Source organism: Symphalangus syndactylus, chromosome 15 (assembly GCF_028878055.3).
Source record: "Symphalangus syndactylus isolate Jambi chromosome 15, NHGRI_mSymSyn1-v2.1_pri, whole genome shotgun sequence".
Lineage (NCBI taxonomy): Eukaryota > Metazoa > Chordata > Mammalia > Primates > Hylobatidae > Symphalangus > Symphalangus syndactylus.
This window is the reverse complement of record NC_072437.2, coordinates 54,133,523-54,156,067: the sequence shown is the minus strand read 5'-3', so window position 1 is coordinate 54,156,067 and position 22,545 is coordinate 54,133,523. Positions and strand designations below refer to the sequence as shown.

Genomic DNA, 22,545 nt, shown 5'->3' with positions numbered 1-22,545 from the left:
TGAATGTTCATTGTAAACTGTAAAGTATCTCCCCATATCTTGGGAATAGTTCTATCATAATGCTATGGGCTCAGTGGCAAAATTTGTATAATAATGAAGCAAAAAAAAAAAAAAGAAGATTAAATTAGACTTTGGTGATCTTTTTTTTTTTTTAAGCTTTAAACAAATTTCTTTTTGGCAAAATTTACTTTTGCTGATTAACTACAAGTTTATGTTTTGTATAAAAGTTTCATGATAGAGACAGTATTAATTAGCAGCTAAGAGAGTGCAGTGTCTAAGACTGCTAGGGTTGGAACCGTAAACTGTTCTCCCCTGACTAGAACTGTGACCTGAAGCAAATCATTCAACTTCTCCTCAGCTGTAAAATACGGTCAATAATAATAGTATCCGCCTCAAAAAGTAGTTGGTTCTATTTGAGTTAATACACGTAAAGTGCTGAGAGGAACTTCAGGCACACGGAGTACTCAATAAATATCAGTTATTATCATTATCTGGTGTTTGACATCTACTTTCAAGGCTTTCCAAACTGAGTTTCTAGAAATCAAAAGATAATGGTACCAAGGTGAACGCCGTGATCTTCTCTTTACAAAGCCTCAAATGTCTTCCACTTTTCCTGTGAAATTGTTAGCTATTTAGCTGAAATTAACTGTGGATTATTTTGGCCAGTTAGTTTTACACATGTTTAAAAGCATGTTCACATTTTTAGTAATAAAGCTATGACTAATCATGTCAATGCAATCAATAATTAGTTTCAATGCCAATAGCAAACCATTGAGATTAATGAATTGATTACTTTTTATTATTAGCTTTTTCCCTACATAGACTACTCTCACTACAAAGGTTATGTAACATTGCTTTTGTTCAAATTCCTAATGAATTTATTCTTTTTTGAGGCAAAATATTGGAAAGCACCGTCTATACCAGTTTATTAATCTACAAGCATCCAACTCCAAATCAAATTCCAGTGACACCATCTCTTTGTACTTTTACAATAGAGAACTGATTCGATTAATTAAATAGCTGTAATTCACACTGTATTGTCCCTGGAATGCTCACTCTGACAATGCTCTATGAACTCACAGAATTTTCTTTATCTGTCCATCTTCTAACCTTGCCAGATACTGCTAATATTTCATTAATCAATCAATGCCCTAAATAGCTAATGTGTGTCTTATGCGAAAATCCTTGCGTATTCATTTGACACAAACCATTTTTTTTGTTTTACTTTCATATTCCTTAAAATTTCCTGTCAGAGGCATCATCAACATTAAAAAATTGATGGGCTTTATTTTTAGTGGCCTCCAAATGACCATATATTTGTTGGATGAATAATTAGAAAGCATATCATGTTCAGAGAGCCATATGGTTATTCCCCAATGACATATTAATGTCACTTAGTATTAATAATATTTATGTCACTTTTTTCCTATGTGTGCAAAATCTCCATAATAAACAATTTTGACCAAAAATTAGATTCTCGCAATTTTTGATTAGGAAACAATTAAGCTGACATAGGCAGTGATTAAAACATTTGGCACTACAGAAAAGTATTTCTCATATTTTCTTTACTGCTATAAGTAAATTTACTACTGTCACTAGAAATAAGAAAGAATTGGATGAAAAAATGTAAGTACATTTGCTGTTGGTCATGTTTGAATATGACAGAAAAGCAGCAGGAGCTGTCAATACAGAAGGCTTTACTAGAATATAGATCTCTGATACGAGTAGTTGGAGGAATATCCATAGAAAAAAGCAAAGGGCTTGGGATACACAATCTGTATTTAGAATAGCACCATGTTTGCTGCCACTGTTTGTGATGTTGACATTGCCACCTCTCTGATTTTACGTTGAAGTTGGTCATTACAGACAACAAACACTGATGATTACTAAACAAACTTTATTTTAACTTTAGGTGAAACTTTAGATTGTGTAAGTATTATATATCTTTCCTACCTCTTAGTATTGGCTATAACATCTGCTCTTCTATTAGGGAAACACTCATATCTTCCCCTGAAAAACACTGGAGTATTGTTCTGAAAGCCAACCCAATGTATTACAAGAGCAGAATTGACTGAATTCCCAGTACTTGAGTCCTGCAACTAAGCCATTACACAGAATGCCTCACCTTAGCACCACATATTTCAGATATGTCATTGGCACACTTGGAGGACCATAACATAAGAAGAACAATTCCTTAAGAATGTATATTCTTTCTGTGATTTGTTTACCACATTTATATTTTAACTCCTCTTCAAATTGGAAGTGTTTAGAACATTTTAAGGAAGGCATTCAGGGTGTGAGCATTAAAGAGACTGCTTAATATGATTAAAAATTGTCTTGCATCCAAAATGTGGCATTTCTGGAACTATTTAATACATCTCCTCCATCGATGTCAACTTTCCAAACTTGCAAAGTGACTCCTAGACTGATTCACCTACAGTGTAAAATAGTCTCTTTATCATATCTCTAACAAAAACACCAAAAGAATTTGGTCTTCCTAAACTTGTTAGAAGATGAAAGGGTATAATGCAGTAAGTAGTAATAAATGCAAGCAAATTGAGTTATTAGACAAGTAAGTATTCCTAAACTGCTGTTCAAGATTCAGAACCATCCTGTGGGTTCTTATTTCTGCAGTGTTCTGAAGAAAATGTGTTAGACTCATTGATGGCAAAACCATTTTTATTTTATGTCCATGTAACCAAATAACACTTTTTTTTTACATTAATGTGGTATATTTGAGTGCTATTTCATCTAATTTGCAGTTTGGTTTTTCTAATCCCAAAGCTGATTTTCCTTCAGCATGAGATTGACAATTTCTTTAATTTAACATCACTTTTACTTTGAATGAAGAAACTGCCTATAAAATCAGTGGGCACCATTTGATCAAATTAGCTTTTCTAAGACTTGTCCTGATAACTAACATTATCAGTCAAAATTACCACTGTTTGATATTTTTATTATATTTACACATTATTTCAAAACTATGAGTAATTCTCCAACATTAACAAAAGTTGAAATATGCTAAAGTCACCTTAATGTGTTACTATAGACAATAAAATCAAACATTATAAGAGTAATATTACTGATAAAAATATGGCAGCTACATAATGATTTTAAGTTCACGGTTTTCCAATCAAACAATAAATGCCAACAATCTGCTCGAGGTTTTGTAGTTCTGTTTTTGATTTCTAATTCAAGAGAAAAAAGTTAATTTTCTAGTTCAGAAGGGGAAAATTAATCACATAGCAACCTCAAAAAAGACAGAGGCAATACTGTGTTATCAACACTAATGCAAGAGAGTGATAACATAGATCATACAAACAATGGGAATATTGCAAATCATTCATTGTCAGGAGAGACTGAACCATGTGATTTATTTTGTAATTGTTTTTCTTGAGCCAATGTTAACACTGATGTGCACTATTTGAACATATATCAAACTGATAACAGAAAAAGTAGGCCAGATGGATGTTGGGTGGCAAGAGAAAACCTGCCAAGGAGTAACGTTTCCCTAAGTAATTAACAAAAGCTGTAGTTCAATTTTTAATAATAGAAATAAAAAAATGTTTGAGTCCAATTATCTAATTTTCAGAGGAGAAAACTGAATTCTCAAGATGCTAAGTGTAATTCTAGCAAAGTATAAATGGTTTTGAATAGACATTATTATAGCCCAAAAGAGAGAAAATAATGTATTCTACACTTTTTAAAATGGGAAAATTTAAGTACTGATTTTAATAACCACTACTGTTTTATTTTATATGGTAATGCATTGCATAGTCACTTACAAAAATCAGAATAAGCAAGGAATTGAAACTATGTAAAAACACCAAGTTAATTGTCACTGTGAAAAGTGGTGAGAATGCCACATTTTTTATTTTATGTAGAAATTGGTTACTACAGACAGAGCAACTATCATGTGACTTCTATACCAACCTTTATTTAAATGTCTGTATCTTCCTAAGCTTAATATATCCTGTTGCTTGGTTCTAAATTAGTTTACCAAACTGTTCATATTTTCATAGTATTAAGAAGTGATTTACATATAGTTTTTTGGTTGGTCATATCAACCCAATAATAATTTCTAAAATAATTTTAACCAATAATATTTAATTAACAAGTGTTAATACACATTTGATTCCTGAGGTCTACATATTTTAGCAGGTTTCGATTTTGTAGTTCATTTAAATCATAGTAATTACTTGGTGATAGTTGCCTAAGCCTAAGCATCCACAGAACAGTTGGAAAGATCCTTTTAGAGTTAGGCACCAGCTTGATGGTTATCACAGAAGTCTAATTGCAATTAAAATAGTACGTTTTCTGGCAATAAAGATTTATCTCCTAAAATATGTTTGTACAAGAATGTGCAGGTGAGGCATTATATGCATTATTTTTTAAAATATGAATTTTTGGCTTAAATATAATTTTGAAATATGGGGATGACCTGCCTATATAAACATTTATCCATATGTAAGTTAGTGTTTTAGAAATAATTGACTTAAAAAAACATAGTCTGTCTTGCCTGTAATGTAAAGCCCAATTATGACGTTTTCTTCTATGATGAAAGAAAACCAAATTTTCAGGATATGTATGTTTCTTAATTTAGGAAAACATATATATATATATATAATAAAGGTCTCTTGTTTTCAACATTTATATCATTGCATTGGTTCCTTGAAGTACTGTGATAAATATTCATAAGAAAATGGACTTGCTAAAATCAGAACCATCTGGAGGCAAAAGTCAATTAAAGCAAACACTTATTCCAGTCAGAGTTTAATATCTATGTTCCATATCTATGTTAAACATGTCCTTTAAACGGACGAAGCTAAAACATTTTTTCAAAATATCATGACTTGAAATAGCCCTTTCAAAATGGATGCCTCTACAAGTGAAATTCCATTTTCAGAGAACCACTACTTTAGCTTGGGTTGTCATTCAACATTATTAATGTGTGCCATGTTTTTAAAGTAATTTTTAATATAGCAAATATGCTAATCTCATGTGGTAAAAAAAAGAAGTTTTATTTGCTACTATATTTTATTAACACCTTTGCCTGTAGAAGGAGTGTGATTTTAAGAATGAAAAAGTACGTTTCCCTCCAAATTAACCAAAGGATAAATTTAAACCTGGCATTCTTATAATTAGAGTAATAGATCTTAGAATCTTATTACCGCATTGAAAGATCAAGTCTCCAGCAGTAGTTAAAAAAAAACGTGAGAGAGACTTTAAAAAATATATTTCAAGGAAATTATGACATCTATTTAAAATTGAGAGCGAACTCATATTTTTTTTAATAAGGAAATTCCCAGGAAAAAAAAGTATTGTGCTTAAAATTTAATGGAATATTTTAAACCAAAGACAATTTTTTTATCTTAAAAAAAAATTCCCATTGTCTAATGCTGTTCCTGGATCATAACAGTTATTTATTAGATGTGTGTTGAATAACAGAATTAATATAAAATTTAAATAAGTCTAGCTGTGTATCTGTCCATGGATCATATGACAAGGTCTTTGGCAGCAGAAAATTTCACAGCTAAATGTCAGATACTTTTGAAAGCATGAAAATTTAAAACTATAGATTATAATTCTGGAATAAGCATTGGTATCCATTAGGGAAAATAGAATATTGTTCAGTAGTCTAGTGATAAGTTTGGATATCATCTCATTGTTAGACTTACCTGAAAGTAAGTGTTCAGCAGGCAGAAAAAGTTCTTCAGGGAACCCATTCACACAGGGAAAGATGTGAAAGGTACAGTCCAGGAAATATAAATGTCTTCATAGAATAAGTAGTTGTTCATTATCTGAACTGGAATTTACAAAGACTTTCTAGGACAGTTACCTCTCCATTATAAAAGCTAATAGAAGGCCGGACGCGGTGGCTCACCGCTGTAATCCCAGCACTTTGGGAGGCTGAGGTGGACAGATCACGAGGTCAGGAGATCGAGACCATCCTGGCTAACACGGTGAAACCCCGTCTCTACTAAAAATATAAAAAATTAGCCAGGCGTGTTGGTGGGCGCCCATAGTCCCAGCTACTTGGGAGACTGAGGCAGGCGAATGGCGTGAACCCGGGAGGCAGAGCTTGCAGTGAGCCAAGATCGCGCCACTGCACTCCAGCCTGGACGACAGAGAGAGACTCCTTCTCAAAAAAAAAAAAAAAAAAAAAAAAAAATGCTAATAGAGGAAACGACTGATATGAAAAACGTAAAATGGTAGGCTTCTGAATATACATTTAGCTGTATATAATAAATATATAGCTTCATATAGTATACATGTATACATAATACCATGAGAATGCTAAATATTTCAAATAAAACAATGAATCCAAATCCTTAAAGCCTGATTTTAACCATTTAAAATGTGTTTAACATTTTGCCTGATTAGATCCATGTCTGCCTATGTGGTGGGATTAAATAGAATTTACCAAACACGTACTATATGCCATGCTACAATCCTTGTAACAACCCTAAGAGGTCTGATATTCAAGATAATATCCACACCATGTCCCTGCCCTGTTCGGTATCCCAGTGCTATAAAATGGATATCACATCTTAGCATAAAACAAGCAGAAGCCTAAAGAAAATCACACCAGTTTTCCAGGTTTTATATGTCTGATTAAGCTTTCTAAGCGCAAAGAATGAGTATTTTTAAGTTTGTTTTGTTTTAAATTCTTTCCTTCTTATGAAATCGTCTTCTTATATAAAACTAGAACTAAACCAAAAGACCAATCCAAAAACAATTATATTGCACTGAGAGGGTGGTTAAGTTCAACAAGAAGTTCTATATTTAATTTATTCAATCAAAATCACAATAAAGCCAATTGAAATTTGACTATATCTACCTCTTATTTAGTTGATAAAGTTAATTGAACTAGTAACAAATCTCCACTACATCTGCTCCAAATACAAATCAGTAACTTTATCGTGATGGTTTCAGCTGTTCCAACAAAAGGAGATGATTTTGGCCCCAGGATACTATCGAAAGGTATTTTTGGGGTACTATCATAGTGTGTAATTTTTTATTTGTTGTGTCTCATTTATGTTATTATGTCACTCACATACTCAAACCTTACAAACTTGTATATTCAGACATGAAAAACTTACTTGTAAAATGAATATAGGTTAAATTAAGAAAAATAGTAAAAGCTGTTGGTGATTATGCTTCTACCATGAATTCAATGAATCTCAGAAATATGATCCATATACTTTCAGGCATTTTAGCTAGTTTGATTACACCATGGATGCCATTACTTCAACAGGGACGCTTTCCAGTCTATGGAATAATTGGAAGCAAGAACCAGCAGGTTTCAAATGATTCCAGCTGTGTTAAGTACTGACTGTGAAACAGATTCTCTCTTATATGTGATTTTGTAATAGGAGTGATGTATACGGTGAAACTTCCCAGACGGGTGGAGCTTCTGGGTAATCTATGGGGAAGTAAATTCATTACAAACACTGAAAGGAACAGAATAATTTTAAAACATGACATGCAAATGAAATAGGTAAAATACTCAAAATGAAAGACGAAGCAATTATACAAATGTGAAACAACAGGGATTAAGATAAAAAACAACATCAAATATGCTATATTGAGATACTGTTATGAAGATCAACTTTTCAAAAGTCCTAAATAATCCGAAATCAGATAGTGTTTTAACACAATAGCAGATTAACACAGGTGACTCATGAAAAAGATAGATAGAACTCAGATTCAAGAAAACAACCAAAAACAAAATCAAGAAAGCATTCACTAAATGAATGGGTAAACCTCTGTCAATGGCAAGCTGGTATTCTTGGACAGGAGGTAGAAAAACAGGTAACATTTTCTGAGTGTCTGACTATTGCAGGCCAGATATATATATATATATATATTCACTTAATCTCAGGACAACTTTATATGGATTCGGCATGATTACACCCATTTTGCAGACAAGGAAAGCAAGGACTAGTGCATTCAAATGATGTGCCCAGTGTCACAGTCTTTATGTAGTAGTTCACCAAGTCAGTTTTTCTTACTCCCAATATCAAATTAGTTCTCTAGTCTCCATTTCTTCAGTCAGAAAAAGAATTAAATAGGCCAAATAATCCCAAAGGTGCATTGGAGACTTGAGAACGTGTAACTGTTCCATGAGTTCTATTAGACACCAAATTTATCTTTCTAAAATTAATATAGCAGCTAGACACTGCATTAATCACTATTCAGTTATTATTTTGCTTCTTTTTATAGAATTTATACTTGATTCTGGCATACTGTCTGGATGGCTCAAAAGTCTATTAAAACTTTAATGTGATACTGTATTTTTCTTACAAACATGTATCTCTGTCAAGCACCTATCAAAGTACATATATTGATCATTATGTTTAGAAGTAATAAATCCATGATCTAAGTACTGAAAGGTTTAAATAAAAGGTTGGGGTGAAGAGGCTTGGAAGTGAAGGAATCTGATCCTGTTTATTTAGCTCACCTCTTGCCTTCTCATTATTTCCTAATATGAAAAACCATGATATGGTGGGCAGACATCATGATATGTCCAAAATTACAGAGAAAATGGGACCCACAGACATCGCTAAGTGATGGAAGAATGTATTTTGAACATAAATGATGTCTTTCTTGAATGATTGTTGTAAAGATTAAATCAGTGGAAAATATTATATAAAAAAATATAATTTCAAGATCACTGATCTTCAGGTTACATCAAAATTTACTGAATGCCTACTAAGTTCACTCTTTTCAGCACTGCTGTGGGTTCAGTGTTAGAAATACAAAGGTAAGTAAGACACAGTCTCTTACTTTGAGGAACTTTCTTATATTCTCTAAGATTATTATGCTTTAAGTAATGGCATACCATTATTTTGTTTTACTGAGTTGCCATTTGAGACCAAAAAGATCATCAGGAACCAGGGTCATGTTAGGAACAATCCTGAAATACTCCTGGGTTGACACAGTATCAGCTGGAGAGGATGCACAGTCCCTGCGAATAACAGATGGTCCTGCAGGAATAGTTTAAACCCTAAGGAGTGTTGCTCCCAGTATCATATAGAAGTCAATAACCCTTAGCTAAAGCAGAATTTAATTCTCTAAAACAGAGACGTTAGGTGTCAAGAAGCTTTTACTTAATTATTATCATGCTTAAAAATCAATCAATGAATTCAACATATTTTGCTACCACTGAATGGCAGAAAATCTTGCCATTTAAGACCAAGAATGAAAATGAGTTTATGTCATACTAAAATATCCTAAAAATTGTGTCAATTTTTGCTATGGTGTAATGCAATTTTGATACCTATTTAAGTTTTGAGGCAAAAAATGATGATTTTGTATAAATTCTACCATCTCTTTTATGCTGGAAATTTGAATGGGTTGAGAATGCATTGAAATATTATTACTCTATATAGCTAAATCTAACATTATTCCTTAACTTGGAAAAAAGCATCAGTAAGAAAAACTCAATTCAAAAAACAGCAAAGGAAAATATATTATCTGAGACCATAAGTCAGAATAAATATGAATTTACTATTTCTAGTAAGAAAGGACACATCATAGATTTTATTTCACACTTTATGGTTGTCTTAAGCAACATATATATATGGAGATATATATATATGGAAATATATATATATATGGAGAAGATTATGCAGAAATAATTTTACATCACTTTAAAATCCATCAAGAAACTAAGAAATCAGATGTATTAACAACATACATGAATATAGTCCACCTAGTGAATGACAAGAAATAGAGCAAAGAAAAGTAGCCAGTCCAGGTGTGTTCCCAGCTGACACACAGAAGGAAGGCTATTGTAATTCCAGACATCCAATGTGAAAATCGGTTCAATGACATGAATATATGACACGGAGGGTATCAACTCACAACTCAGAACTCACTCCATTTTGTCTCCATTTGTCATTTGCACCTTCTACAAAAAGTTTCCTGCCGAATCCTATGTTGCTGTGTATTTGAAAGTCCTCAGCATGCAGCTGCTATCACACAGAGGCACAGATTGGTTGCATCCACCAAATCCAAAAAACCACCAGTATTTTTCTTTCCAGAAAATGTCTACTATAGAACTACTACTGTCAGCAGAAGACATTCTCCTTCTATAAAAGATACAGCTCCATTTCATAAGTCCTTCTGTGTTTCCATTCTTTTCTTTATTGAGGTTTGTTTAATGAGAAAAAAAAAAACCTAATTCACTGAATTGCAGTTGCTATTGTCTTGCACAAAAACTGTTTTCTTTTCTAAATCAGTCATCTATTATGACTCTCACAGGCCCCTGTGCCTACTGTGGGCTGCATATGGATTGCACACTTTTTCTAATAGGTGAAAATATAGGATTTATAAAATCATTTTAAAATATGCATGGCCATTTGCTCCAATTTATATCTAACAGGGCTAGTCAAAGACATTATGCATTAAAGAACTGCAAGGGATTTTACTGAACATTGTCATGAAGGTAAATATATTGAAATCCATGTATGTCTAGAACAAAATGCTGTGCTACAAATACACACCATATTTACAAATGCAGCAAAGATGAATTCTAAAAATACAGTTTGAGAAATGATTCAATAGCAATTCCTATGAGGATGGAAGCATTCACTTGGTACCCAGGCCTCTTCATTATGGTAATGCTAGATAGTCCTATAGACACCTAGGGTGTTAATCTGATTTATGTTCAGAAGAGAGTCTGCACACAGAATTGAGAGTTTCTTCTTAGGGGAAATGAAGGACAGATCATGGGCATCAGAGATACCACAAGGAAGTACAAGCAAGCCTGCATCATCTATCTTGAATAATTAGAATCATCAAACAGCAAATCAGTCCATTGTAAGGCATGTATTTTGAGATTTTTATTCTTTCAGTCACATCCAGTGTTTCTGCATTTGGAAAAAATAGGCAAGACTAATTCCCTAGGCTATAAGTCACTCTAATGTGGAGGGAAATGTGTTAGCTAGTTGTATTACAAAGCCTTTACTTCATATTTAATAGGCACCTGCAATACCAGCATTATACAAAGCTCTCTACTTTGCAAATCTTTAAAACCCCACTTAATTTTCAGCACTGATTTCCTGCAATCTAAGAGCTTATGAAGGGTTCACTGTGTTCATACAGATCTATGCAAAATGTGCCAGAGCTTCCCTGTCTGTGATGGCATTCATTTGGAGGTGAATCCCAAATTTCTATCACTGGCATGCTTATTTCCGACTAAAATAAATATTCTCAGAATGAAAGCTGAAGATTAAGAGGACAAAAAAGGAGCCAAAGTAACTAGCACTGGGAGAGATATATGCAAATATCAGCTCAATGACAATTCTTCATACCATTTACAATAGAAGCTTAAAGATCTAAATACTCTGCAATCCATTAGCTCCTCAATATCCTGAAAGGGATTAGAGTGTTTCTTAATCAACTGCTAACAGGCTGAAAAAGGCCCAGAGAGTGGATATTAACAAAGCAGTGTAATACTCAAATGCAGAGATGGTTGGATAGAGAGACAAACTATAGAAGAATGTTAAAATACAAGATATTAATAAACATGATAAAATTGATCACATTTCCATTCTTTCCTACAGCCCACACAATTAAAAATCCACATAAATTACCAAGTGGTGAAGCTGCACATAGCAGACTCCTTTCAAGAACAGATAAGTTCATTTCATATATTTTCTCAAGGATCTGGAATAATTAGTATAAAATGATAGAAAGAATCAATCAAATATTCCTCAAAGACTGTGCTTGACTGTGCTTCTATCTTTGCCATTCTTAGCTGTACAGGTGGTCTCAAGCCCATCATTTTAAACGTGATATGTGCTTATGGCACTCTAATCAATCAAACTGTAAAAGATCAAGGGAAAATATTTTCATATGCCATTTAAATAATGAATAAATATGTAAAAACAGGTCCCTAATGAATGACTTTGAGTTCTGCATTTCTTATATTTATATGCTATGCCTCAGAAAATTCTACTGATTCTGCCACTATTCTTGTCTAACAGAGACAAACTGTCTATACGACAAAAATATGAATGAGAAAGACTAAAATATGGGTTGTTTTTCCACTTTATTTCTGTATCACTCTTTACTGTTAAAAAAGGACAGTTGTTTGACTTATTTAGGAATTTGAAAATTTAATGAGTCTTGGCTTACACAAAAAAAGAATATAAATCAAAAGCAAAATGTCAATCATGGTAATAAATCTTTTTTGTTCTATGTTTCTGATGACTGACAGCCCAATAGGTTTGTATCAAACAAAGGCAAAAAGCATGTGTTCCTTTCTAAATGAAATGTTTGACAGATTTGACAGTTTTCTTAAATAACAACCAATGAAATCTTAAACAACAGAGTACATCTCCTTATGTACATGAGAGATCCTATTTCTACATTTGTCTTTAATTCTGTAGTATAATGTAGATTTGGGGGTCACTGACTATGTCAAAGGCTATAAGACATTAGCATTATTACTTACGCAAGAGTCTGACTTCTATGCCTCTTCCTGACTTGCATTTCCAAATTTTCACTAATACCTGGCCTGTGATTAGAGTCATATTTTAACAAATCTGATATAAATTTTAGGGTCCTTATATGTAATAAATTCTGGAAAAAATATTAAATGTGAAGTTCGGTGTCAAAAAGGCCAAACCTTTAAAAATCTGAATTAACTAATTTGTACTTTCCAACTCAGTGAAATATATAAGATATTAAATGATTTACTAATATTAAGAGAGTAATTTCTAGTTATAATAAAGAATTACCTCCAAGAAAACACCAAACTAAATTCAAAGAAAGCTTGCACCAAGGATTTTAAGTCAAAGTAGTAAACAATCCACTGGATTTCCAGTTTTGTTATGTTTTTAACTATATACAAGCTAAGAGTTCACCTTTTACAAAGTCAAACTGACAAGTATTGTAAAAGAGCAATACAGACATCTGACTTGGCCCTGAAACCCTGTAAACACCCAGACTGGTATAGTGGGACCAAGGCTACAACTGTAACTTTCAGCATTTGGTGGATTTCTGAATTCCCCCAACCAAAAAAAAAAAAAAGAAATAAAAACAATCTAAACACACAACAAAAATTGTTGTGGAAATAAGATTACAGAAAACAAAATGATTTAAAGGTGTCATTTTCATACCTCAGTACTGTAGTGTAAAATTATGTAATATGAAAAAGGATGCATTACAATGCCATATCTAATAATATAAGTATAATTTATAGATATTTTACATACATCAATATGAAAATGAAACCTCAAGGTTCAATATAAATCATAGTTAATTATGAGAAAATTTGATTTTAGATTTGAGGCTTTTCTGTAAGTCTAAATTCCCTCTATTTTACTATTTCACATATTTTAATTTAATGTATGAAATCATAAGAAGATAAATGATAGCTTGCAATTATTTAAATAATAAGAATATGTTTACACCATAAGAATGTAACATGTTATTATAAGTACAATATTTTCAAAGTAATTTCAATGATACCAAAGCCTGTCCTGTCTCACCATAAGGATGACTGATCTGAAACTAAGGAGAACATTAATGTTCCTTGTTTCTATATCTAGAATTAATGGCAACAAAAAACTAATAATAAGATTCTGCTTAAGGTCATTAGCAATGGAAGGCCAAAATGCATCTCGAATTTTATAGCTTAGGAATATCAAGATGGAAAGAAAAATAGTCAAATATTCATCTTACAAACCCAACTGGAAAGACAGCCAGTTTGAATGGATGGCCTATCCTCATTTCAAAATCCCGTGTTAATATCCAAGGGCTCTGGGTATCTTCTACCTCATACGTATGAAAACTGACTTCATGACCGTAGGGCACTTAGCTAAAGAACCATAGAAATAAAAATCACAACTGATAACATTTTAAAAATGATTTGCATTTGGGGGATCAATTGTCACCCGTGTTCAAGTGTCACTATATACATATATCTATTCCAAAATTTAATAATGGAAAATATCTTAAAGATTTTGGCTAGCCTCACATTAGTTAACATTTGCTCCCTTCACTTTCAATTGCATTTTTTTCCTAGCTGTTCTATATATCAATTCTATGACTGCCTTCTGCATTTTACACAATATAATAACATTTCAGTAGTGGTTGTAGTAGATTATTCAAAAATGAAAAGTAATCATAAATGTAATATAGTATCTCTAAATGGTTTGGAATAGAAGAAATCCCCTTTACACTGTAAAAATACACGTATACACTTAAGTACAGCATGCATACACATTTTCAGTGTATACATTCCTCAATATATAGACAAATATATATGAGCAAATACTCTAGATTGTGAAAAGTCGGGATGTTTAAAGCTCTAAAATGAGTACTTCCTTTAGAAAATTAAATGACTGTTTACCCAGAACCAAAGTCTAGTGCAACTCTTACAGACTGTTTTACTACTTGAAGAAGTTGTCAAATGTAAATGGGTGACTATTTCTTTTACTTTAACATTTTCATTTATCCTCCCTCTTCCCACCCCCAAAAAAGCACACAGGGGCCAAGAAAATTAATTCCCCAAATGCTGTCAACTGGGTTGGGAAACAGCAATAAACAGCTTACTGTAAAGCCTCCGGCTACAATAAAACAGCTGTCAATAAGTGGGCTGAGGGTTGGGCTGTGCAAAACCAGGTTCTCTGGATATGATAATATGAGAGGGAAAGAGGCTGACACTTCCTGTTTCAATATGCTAAGGTAGTGGTTCTCAAAGTGTTGGCCCTGGACTAGCAGCATCAGTATCACCTAGGAACTTGTTAGCAATGTATATTTTCAGTCCTGACCCCAGTGGTACGAAATCAGAGCCTCTGGGGTAGAACCCAACAATCCATGTTTTAAGTAGTGCTCCAAATGATCCCAGACATTCCACAGGGAGAATCAGTATCATATTTTAAAACAATATCTGTCAACAAAACTGTTTTTCTTTTAGGCAAATATACCAATGCATTTTATCATTGAAACCCTTATTGGAATGGATAATGTTGTCGTTTTCATCCTCTTAACCTTTTGGCGGTGAACTTTGTTGTTGTTTTTTTTACAAATAAATACCAAGGCATGATCTTTTGCCACAAAAAAAAAAAAAGGTAAATTCTTAACCTATAAAGGCTAATGGCACTTCCAAAAATTTGTAAGAAATAATCTGTGAAAAACTTAGTGACACATGAAAGCTTTATAAAATAGAGTGAATGAGGAATATGATTTACAGTGTTTCCTACGTTCTTTGCAGGTTAACACAAGGGAAAACAGCAAGGGGAAAAACATCGGACGATATACGAATTGATGTACCACAAACAAATTCATGATGAAAACATCAGACGTTATGTTTTCATTATACACACAGTATAAATGAGTGAAATTTAAGTTTGGTAACCTTTTAACCAAGAATCTTGCATTTTACCCACATATCAATTAATAGCATAAAATGAAAAGATGGTGTGAGCAATAGTCCTCACACAACTAAAATCTTCAACAGATTGTATTTTTTTAAATAAATTCATTTGAAAGTTTTTGTAGTAAGAAATGTTACTCTTTCAAAATTGTGTAGCTTCAGGAGCACATTTTATATAAAAGCCACTAGTTAAAAAAGTTTTTACTTTTTAGCTTAACTAGAACATCTGCAGATAGCAATCACACAGTTCAGTGAAAACAAATTTTTAAAGGGTAGTATATATTTGATGTTCATTCATAGGAAATATGCTTCTTTTACACACAAAAATGTACATATTACTTTGTATATCACTACCACTTCTCCACTGGCTTCTATCTCTTTTCTCCAACATCACACTATTTCTTTTTCAGCACGAAAACTTTTAAAAGGTGTAAGCAAAGCCATTTTAATAGCGCTTTATCATAATAGTGAATTACCTAGTTCCATATGAACATTGGAATACCCAGAGGAGAACTGCAAAGTGACACATGGTCACAAGGAATTTCTAAAATGCACTTTAGTTCCAGTTAGAGAATTACTCAGTATCCTATTTGAAAGATTACATCATACAAACAAAGAATTTTATGACTAAGCCTCAACAAAAGATCTTTTGCATACTTTGCTGAAATGCACTTAACATTTATGTCACTACACTATATATAGGTTCAACTTTTGGGGAGGTCAGAAAAAGTGATTCTATACATCAATGCTACTATCACCACACATAGACAGAAAAAAAGATGATGCTGGAAGTATATCAGCACATTTCTTTGGAAAGAAAATGTCGGATTTTACATGAAAAATTTTAAGTCATATTAGTTTCTCAACATAATTATGCATATCATAAAATACCATGTGTATTGTGAGTAACCTTCACAACAGAAGTAAATAATTAAAAAATTTTTCTTTCTGTTCATTAAAAGAGCAACTTTTTAATCAAACTCATTTAGTTTCCTAAATTACTTTTCTTATCATAGTTAACTATTTAACTTCTAAAAACCTTTACTAAGCCTGAACATTTTTTAAATTTTAAAACATCAACCTCTTTTCAAATGCTAACAAAGTTAACACAAAAATTAAGTCGTTCCAACTTTGACTTATATGTAATAATCTCATAGTCTCCTTTAAAATTCTATACTGATTAAAGTCCTTTCTTCCTGTGTATTTAAGCTCTAAATATTTGTACTTTTAAAACGCTCTACTGTTTAATATTTTACTTTAAGAATGGAGATTTTAGTTGTATGGTAATATGTATTATACTTGATGTTCTAGGAGTACCTGTGTGACTCATTGTCAAAATTACTCTTATAAATATTTTATTACCATGAAGCCTTAAGTCATTCCAGAGCAATAAATGACAGTTGGTAAGGGGGAAACTGTTTCAATAAAACATCCTACTTCACCCCACCCTCAGAAAATGAAAACTCTTGATTCTCCAAAGACTAATCAATGATAATTGTCGATACTGTTCTGCAAATTAATTTTGCTTTACTTGATTTTCTAAAATCTATGTGTTCCTTATTTATAAACAAGTACAGATGGGCCATCACCATAGGTGAACTCCATATCAACAAAGACAGAACTAGCATTATGAAATCCTAGAAAGTTGGTGTGCTGAGAGCTAATCACAAAAGAGCAAGCGAATGAACTTAAATGCTAGTTGCTCCAGAGCAACTATCATTAAATAAAAGGTATCTTTGGCTGTACTACCAGCTTGATCCTTCCCTCCCCCTTCTCCTCGCTACTGCGGGATTGGCACCTGGCCAGCACAAGCGACATGATACCCTAGTGCCATCTACAGGCTATTATCGATATTCAAACTTTGTGGCAACAGACAAGCACCAGTGAAATAAATTAGACAGCGCTGCATTTAAATCTTTATTAACAAGGAATTATTAGACCTAAGAAAAACTAATTCTGGATTTGGTTGAAATATGAGTTTCTCAGCCTCTTAATCCCTCTTCATATGGCATATTTCACAGTTTAAAATGAGTTATGACAGATCACTTATGCATTACTAAGATGAGAGAATATTTACAATGGATTCATTCTTTTCTTTTTAAATCAGTTATATTAGGCAGCAAGCATTTTTTTTTTGAAAGAGTATTTGGCCACTGTGGACACAAAAATCTTTCTATTAAGTACCGAATTTAATATATTACAATAAAATAATTTGAAATCAAAGAGAAGACTTCCTATATGGCTTAGTTGCAATCTATCAACGATCATGTGCTTCACAGCTGATGTACATTTAATATTCTACTATCCTATTTAGAGACTAAAAAAAAATTAACCCCTTTAGCAACCACAGCTCCAACATAATTGCAGTCACACCTTCAAAAGTCATTGAAAACTTGAGATTTGAAGGTGACTTTTTAGAACGAAAGGTAAGGTGAAAATCTTGAAGCAGTCAATTTGGAAACCCCCAGGAGCAGAATTTGGCATATCAGGACAGGTTTTTTCTTCTTCAGCAAACATTATCTTGGGACATTTTGGAATAATTTTCCCTTTTCATCTTTTGCCATTTGAAGGAAACTGAGAGGTGAAAATATTCTCGGAACTCAGAAATTTCAAAGCTGTTCTAAAAATTCTTGACTGAGCCCCAGAGGAATAGAAAAGGGGTCAAGTTTTTTTTTACCTCTTTCTAACTAAGCTAAAGTTAGACCAAAACAATAGACATACTGGCACGTTAATACTGGTTGACTGGGCACTTGTATGCAGTACTTATAGACCAGTAAAAGTGCTCGTTTACCTGTCTGGTGTGTAAGGGGCCCTTTGTCTTGAAGCCTCCTTGGGAACTGCACTCTGAGGCACTGAAGTGATCTGAACTAGTGGAAGAGCGTTTAGAAAGGGTGTCACAACCCCCGACAAAGGTGTTGTCCAAAGGGAGTTCCTGAATCACATGGTGCTTTTTCACGGAAACTGGAGTGTCTGGTTTGAGATGAAAAGCAGGCTGTGGAGAAGCAGATTTGTAGTGCTTGGCCAGGTCAGGACTGTTAGGCTTGAACGTTGTTGGAGGTGCCGGGCCCCAGTCAAATCTTCCTATACTTTGCTCCTCCAGTTCAGCCGGCAGGCTTATTGTCCCATTGATAGGTTCATGAACTGCATCATCGGGTTTGGACTCTTCGATAGTAACAAAGTTCAAAAGAGAGCTTTTGGGAGACTTCCTTTTCTTTCTTTTCTTTTTCTTGTTTTGTTTGTTCTCCTGGTTTGGGGACATCCATTCGGCACCTTGCTTGCTCCTCTGAGCTGCTTTGAACCTTGATGCGTGGCGACAGCGCACCAGAACGGTGACGAAGATCACAACGATGACCACCATGGCACCGGCGATGATGGCAATCATGATGGTTAGATAGTCCTCATTTTGATAGGGTTGGCTACTATCCCCTATGTTCCTGTCCAACGGGGTCTCCATAGTCCTGCGGATCAAGTCATAGATATAGGAGGCATTTCCAGCAGTGTCGTTAACGTAAAGGAATACAAGCACAAGTGTGTGCAAAGACTTAGGGTACCCCAGGTCACTTATGTTGACCACCAAACGATGCAATCCCACATCAGTAGGTGCTGGTTTTTCTTCCAGAGTAATGTTACCTGTTACTGGATCAATCCGAAATAAGCCTTTATTGTTTCCACTCACTATAGTATACTTTAGTTCAGCGTTCATTCCAGTGTCGACATCCACTGCAAAAACTTCTGCTACCACGGAGCCAGGAATGGCTGAGAGGGGCACCAACTTAAAGGAAGTATTAGACGGTGGAGAAATGACAACTGGGCTGTTGTCATTGACATCCATGACGTTGATAGTTACTTTTGCAGTAGAGGAACGAGGTGGTTGTCCTCCATCAGTGGCTTTGACATCAAAAGTGTAGGAACTCTGCTGCTCTCTATCAAATGAGACATTTGACTTTATGACTCCAGAATAGGGATCCAACACAAAATTATCGTTGTCATTTAGAATGGAAAGAGTCACAGCTTTATTCTCTCCAGCATCTGCATCTGTCACTGTGATTACCCCCACAGTACTATACTTTGGCAGATTCTCAGACACAAAAAATTGAAAATGATTATGAGTAAACTTGGGGCTATTGTCATTCTCATCCAGAACAGTAACTATCACAGCCGCTTGGCTTTGGAGGGGAGGGGTCCCATTGTCCCTGGCAGTTACTGTAAAAATGAATCGTTCTTGTTCTTCTCTGTCAAAGACTCTGGAGGCTGTCAAAACTCCTGTTTTTCGGTCCAGATCAAAGAAGGAGGCATTCGGTCCAAGCTGATAAACAATGTCTGCATTTTTCCCACTGTCTTCATCTGTGGCACTAATAGTTGTTAAGTATAACCCACGTCGGTTGTTTTCAGAAACTGACAGCTCAATTACAGGCTGGTTGAAAATTGGTGGGTTGTCATTTTCATCCTCAAGCTTAACCCTTACCAGGGCAGTCTGATTTAAACTGGGCTTCCCAGAATCAGAGGCAACAATTTTAAAGCTGAATTCTTTGGTGCCCTCATAGTCCAACAAAGAAGAGGTCTCTAACAAATATTGGTTGTCATATACTGCCTTCAAATGAAATGGGACCTCTCTTTCAATAAAACAGATCACTTTGCCATTCACATCTGTGTCCTTATCTGAAACTGTAATTAGGGCAATCTTTGTATTGACAGGATCTTTCTCAGATAAATACACGGTGCCATTGATGGGACTTATAATGTACCTGAGGTCTATATTAGGAGGGTTATCATTTACATCGGTGACATTGATGGTAACCGTTGCTCGAGCAGGAGTGGAGCTGCCGTCACTAGCCAGCACTGTCACTTTGTGAATGGCTGTCTCCTCTCTATCTAAGGACCTCTGAACTGTAATCAGCCCAGTAGTATTATTTAAAGCAAAGAGTCTTTTGGTTGCAGGGGCGACCTGGGCACCAAAAATGTACCGGATTTCAGCATTACTGCCTATATCTGCATCAGTGGCATGGAGCTGAATTACAGAGGTACCTACGGGAGCATTCTCTGGAATATGCACCTCCACTTGACCCTCTTTAAACACCGGCCTGTTGTCATTTACATCACTTACTGTGACCTGCAGTATGGCCGTACTGGATTTCTGTGGAGTGCCTCCATCCTCTACTTTGATTTTCATCACATAGGTATCTTTCTGTTCTCTATCCAAGTTTTGCTGAACAATCAATTGTGGCCACTTCTCTCCCTCCGGAGTTTCTACGATATCCAGTCCAAAAACACTCTGCCCATTTAACAATTCATAATGCTGTACACCATTGAAGCCTGTGTCAGGATCTGTTGCTGATGGAATTGGAAAGCGGCTGTTGATCAAAGTGTTTTCTGGAATGGAAATATTGATGACAGGAGATGGAAACATGGGGGCATTATCATTGGTATCCTTGACAATTATTTTTATTTTAATCAGCCTGAAGAAATCATTGGGGAGGATCACCACCTCAAGTTCAAAGAAACACTCATTCTCCTCAGCATATGAGGCGCCAGCACAGAGTTTTTCTCTGTCTATTCTGTTGGAGGTTGTGAAAATTTCCCCAGTGCTGCTGGATACTTTCACCAAAGGGGCATCCCCAGCTTTAGAAACCAGTCTGTAGACAAGGCTGGCGCTGGTCCCTGTGGCAGCATTGATGTGAGAAATGTTCAGATCCTTTGGTATGTTTCCTATGGGCACATTTTCAGGCAATTCCTCTCTAATAGTGTAAATAAGTTCTTGAGCTATTGCGGAATCCAGCCTTAAACAGGCAATCAGAGCAGCCAACAGGTAAAAATCCCTCAGGTCCATGATAATGTATTTATTTTCTTTTCCTGGATTTTAGGGTTTAAAGGTTTCCACTGAGGAATGGTGCACAAATTGCAAGAGGAAGCGTGCATGGACTGGAGGATGCATTATATTTCATCACTTATTTGGAGACAGCCACTGTCAACACAATCGTATAGACAATATTATTCTTCAGTAAATAAAAACACACCGTCACAAAATATCACCACACATTTTCCCCTGAACATTAGTAAACATGGCAGTTTGCTCTGCCACTGTTTGCAAGTTTACTCTGTGGAGAAAAACACTAAATATCTCCTGCTTGTTGCATTTGCCGGGAGAAAATAAAATTTTCTACTTTTGAATTAAGGACAGCTGCTATTTTTACCTATATTCACGCACGCTGTTTTTCAGAATACTGTTTAATTCAAAAATGCATTCTTGTTCTCCTCTTCCCCTCCCCCTGTCTCACCCTCCTCCTAGCCTCTAACCCACTTCCCTCAGTCTATTTAGGTGCAAGTGAAAAACCCTAAGTATTTAGCTATGGTTCCTGCTAATTGCTTTGTCACATGTCAAATGTGTTTTCTTCTCTGCCCCACTAAGTCACCTATTTTTTCTAAAAAGGCTATCTTTTTCTTTCCTCCCAGTTCTTCAACTGCCTTCTAATACAATCTTACTGGGAAACAAGCATCCGGACATGCTGCTGCAGCATCAGAAGCAGTAGTCACCGGCCACTACACATCCTCATTGCCTAAAAGCACAACACCAAGACTTCAGATTCCTTGCCCACAGCTTGCTCTCCTTTCTCCATATTGACAAATTATCCTCATTAGGATTCATAAACACATTAAAACTTTTAAAAAGGTATAATAATATAGGATTCCTTTTCCTAGAGGTGGAAGAGAGTGCCGAGATATAAGTGAAACGCAGCTAACATTCCCATGTAACATCACAATATTTTCTACTGAACATAAAAGAGAAAAAAATGCAATTTCTTAATCCTGATCTCTGGTTAGAATATTAGTAACATTTGCCACACATAAATACTGCAACCCAATCATGCAGGTGAAAAGGCTTCTGCTTAGATGCTCCAGTAACTGCAATTTAAATGGGTGCAAGGCTCCAGGCAGCTACCTACTTGAGTAGGACTGGTCAGTTCTCAGGCTCTAATCTTATCTGCATTAGGCTGCACAGTAGCTGATGCCCGCGATTAGTTCCGGCAGAGTGATGCAGGTAGGGATGCAGATACAGCCGAGTAGGTGAGCTCTGCCCCAACCATCTACCCAATTACAAGCATCTTTCGTCTACACTGAGGACACATCTAAACACAGAATTTACAATTGTGCAT

The 22,545-nt window shown here is 34.7% G+C and overlaps 1 protein-coding gene across 7 annotated transcripts in view; it reads right to left on the bottom strand.

Annotated features, from left to right (window-relative positions):
• Nucleotides 1-22,545, bottom strand: part of PCDH9 (protocadherin 9) — a 927,614-nt gene that overhangs the window by 904,481 nt on the left and 588 nt on the right. For all 7 annotated transcript variants that reach the window (XM_055245271.2, XM_055245273.2, XM_055245272.2 and 4 more), the window contains exon 2: nt 18,186-21,356. In XM_055245271.2, coding sequence (XP_055101246.1) covers nt 18,186-21,221 — 3,036 coding nt within the window. In that variant the 5' untranslated portion in view covers nt 21,222-21,356. The remainder of the gene's footprint in view (nt 1-18,185; nt 21,357-22,545) is intronic.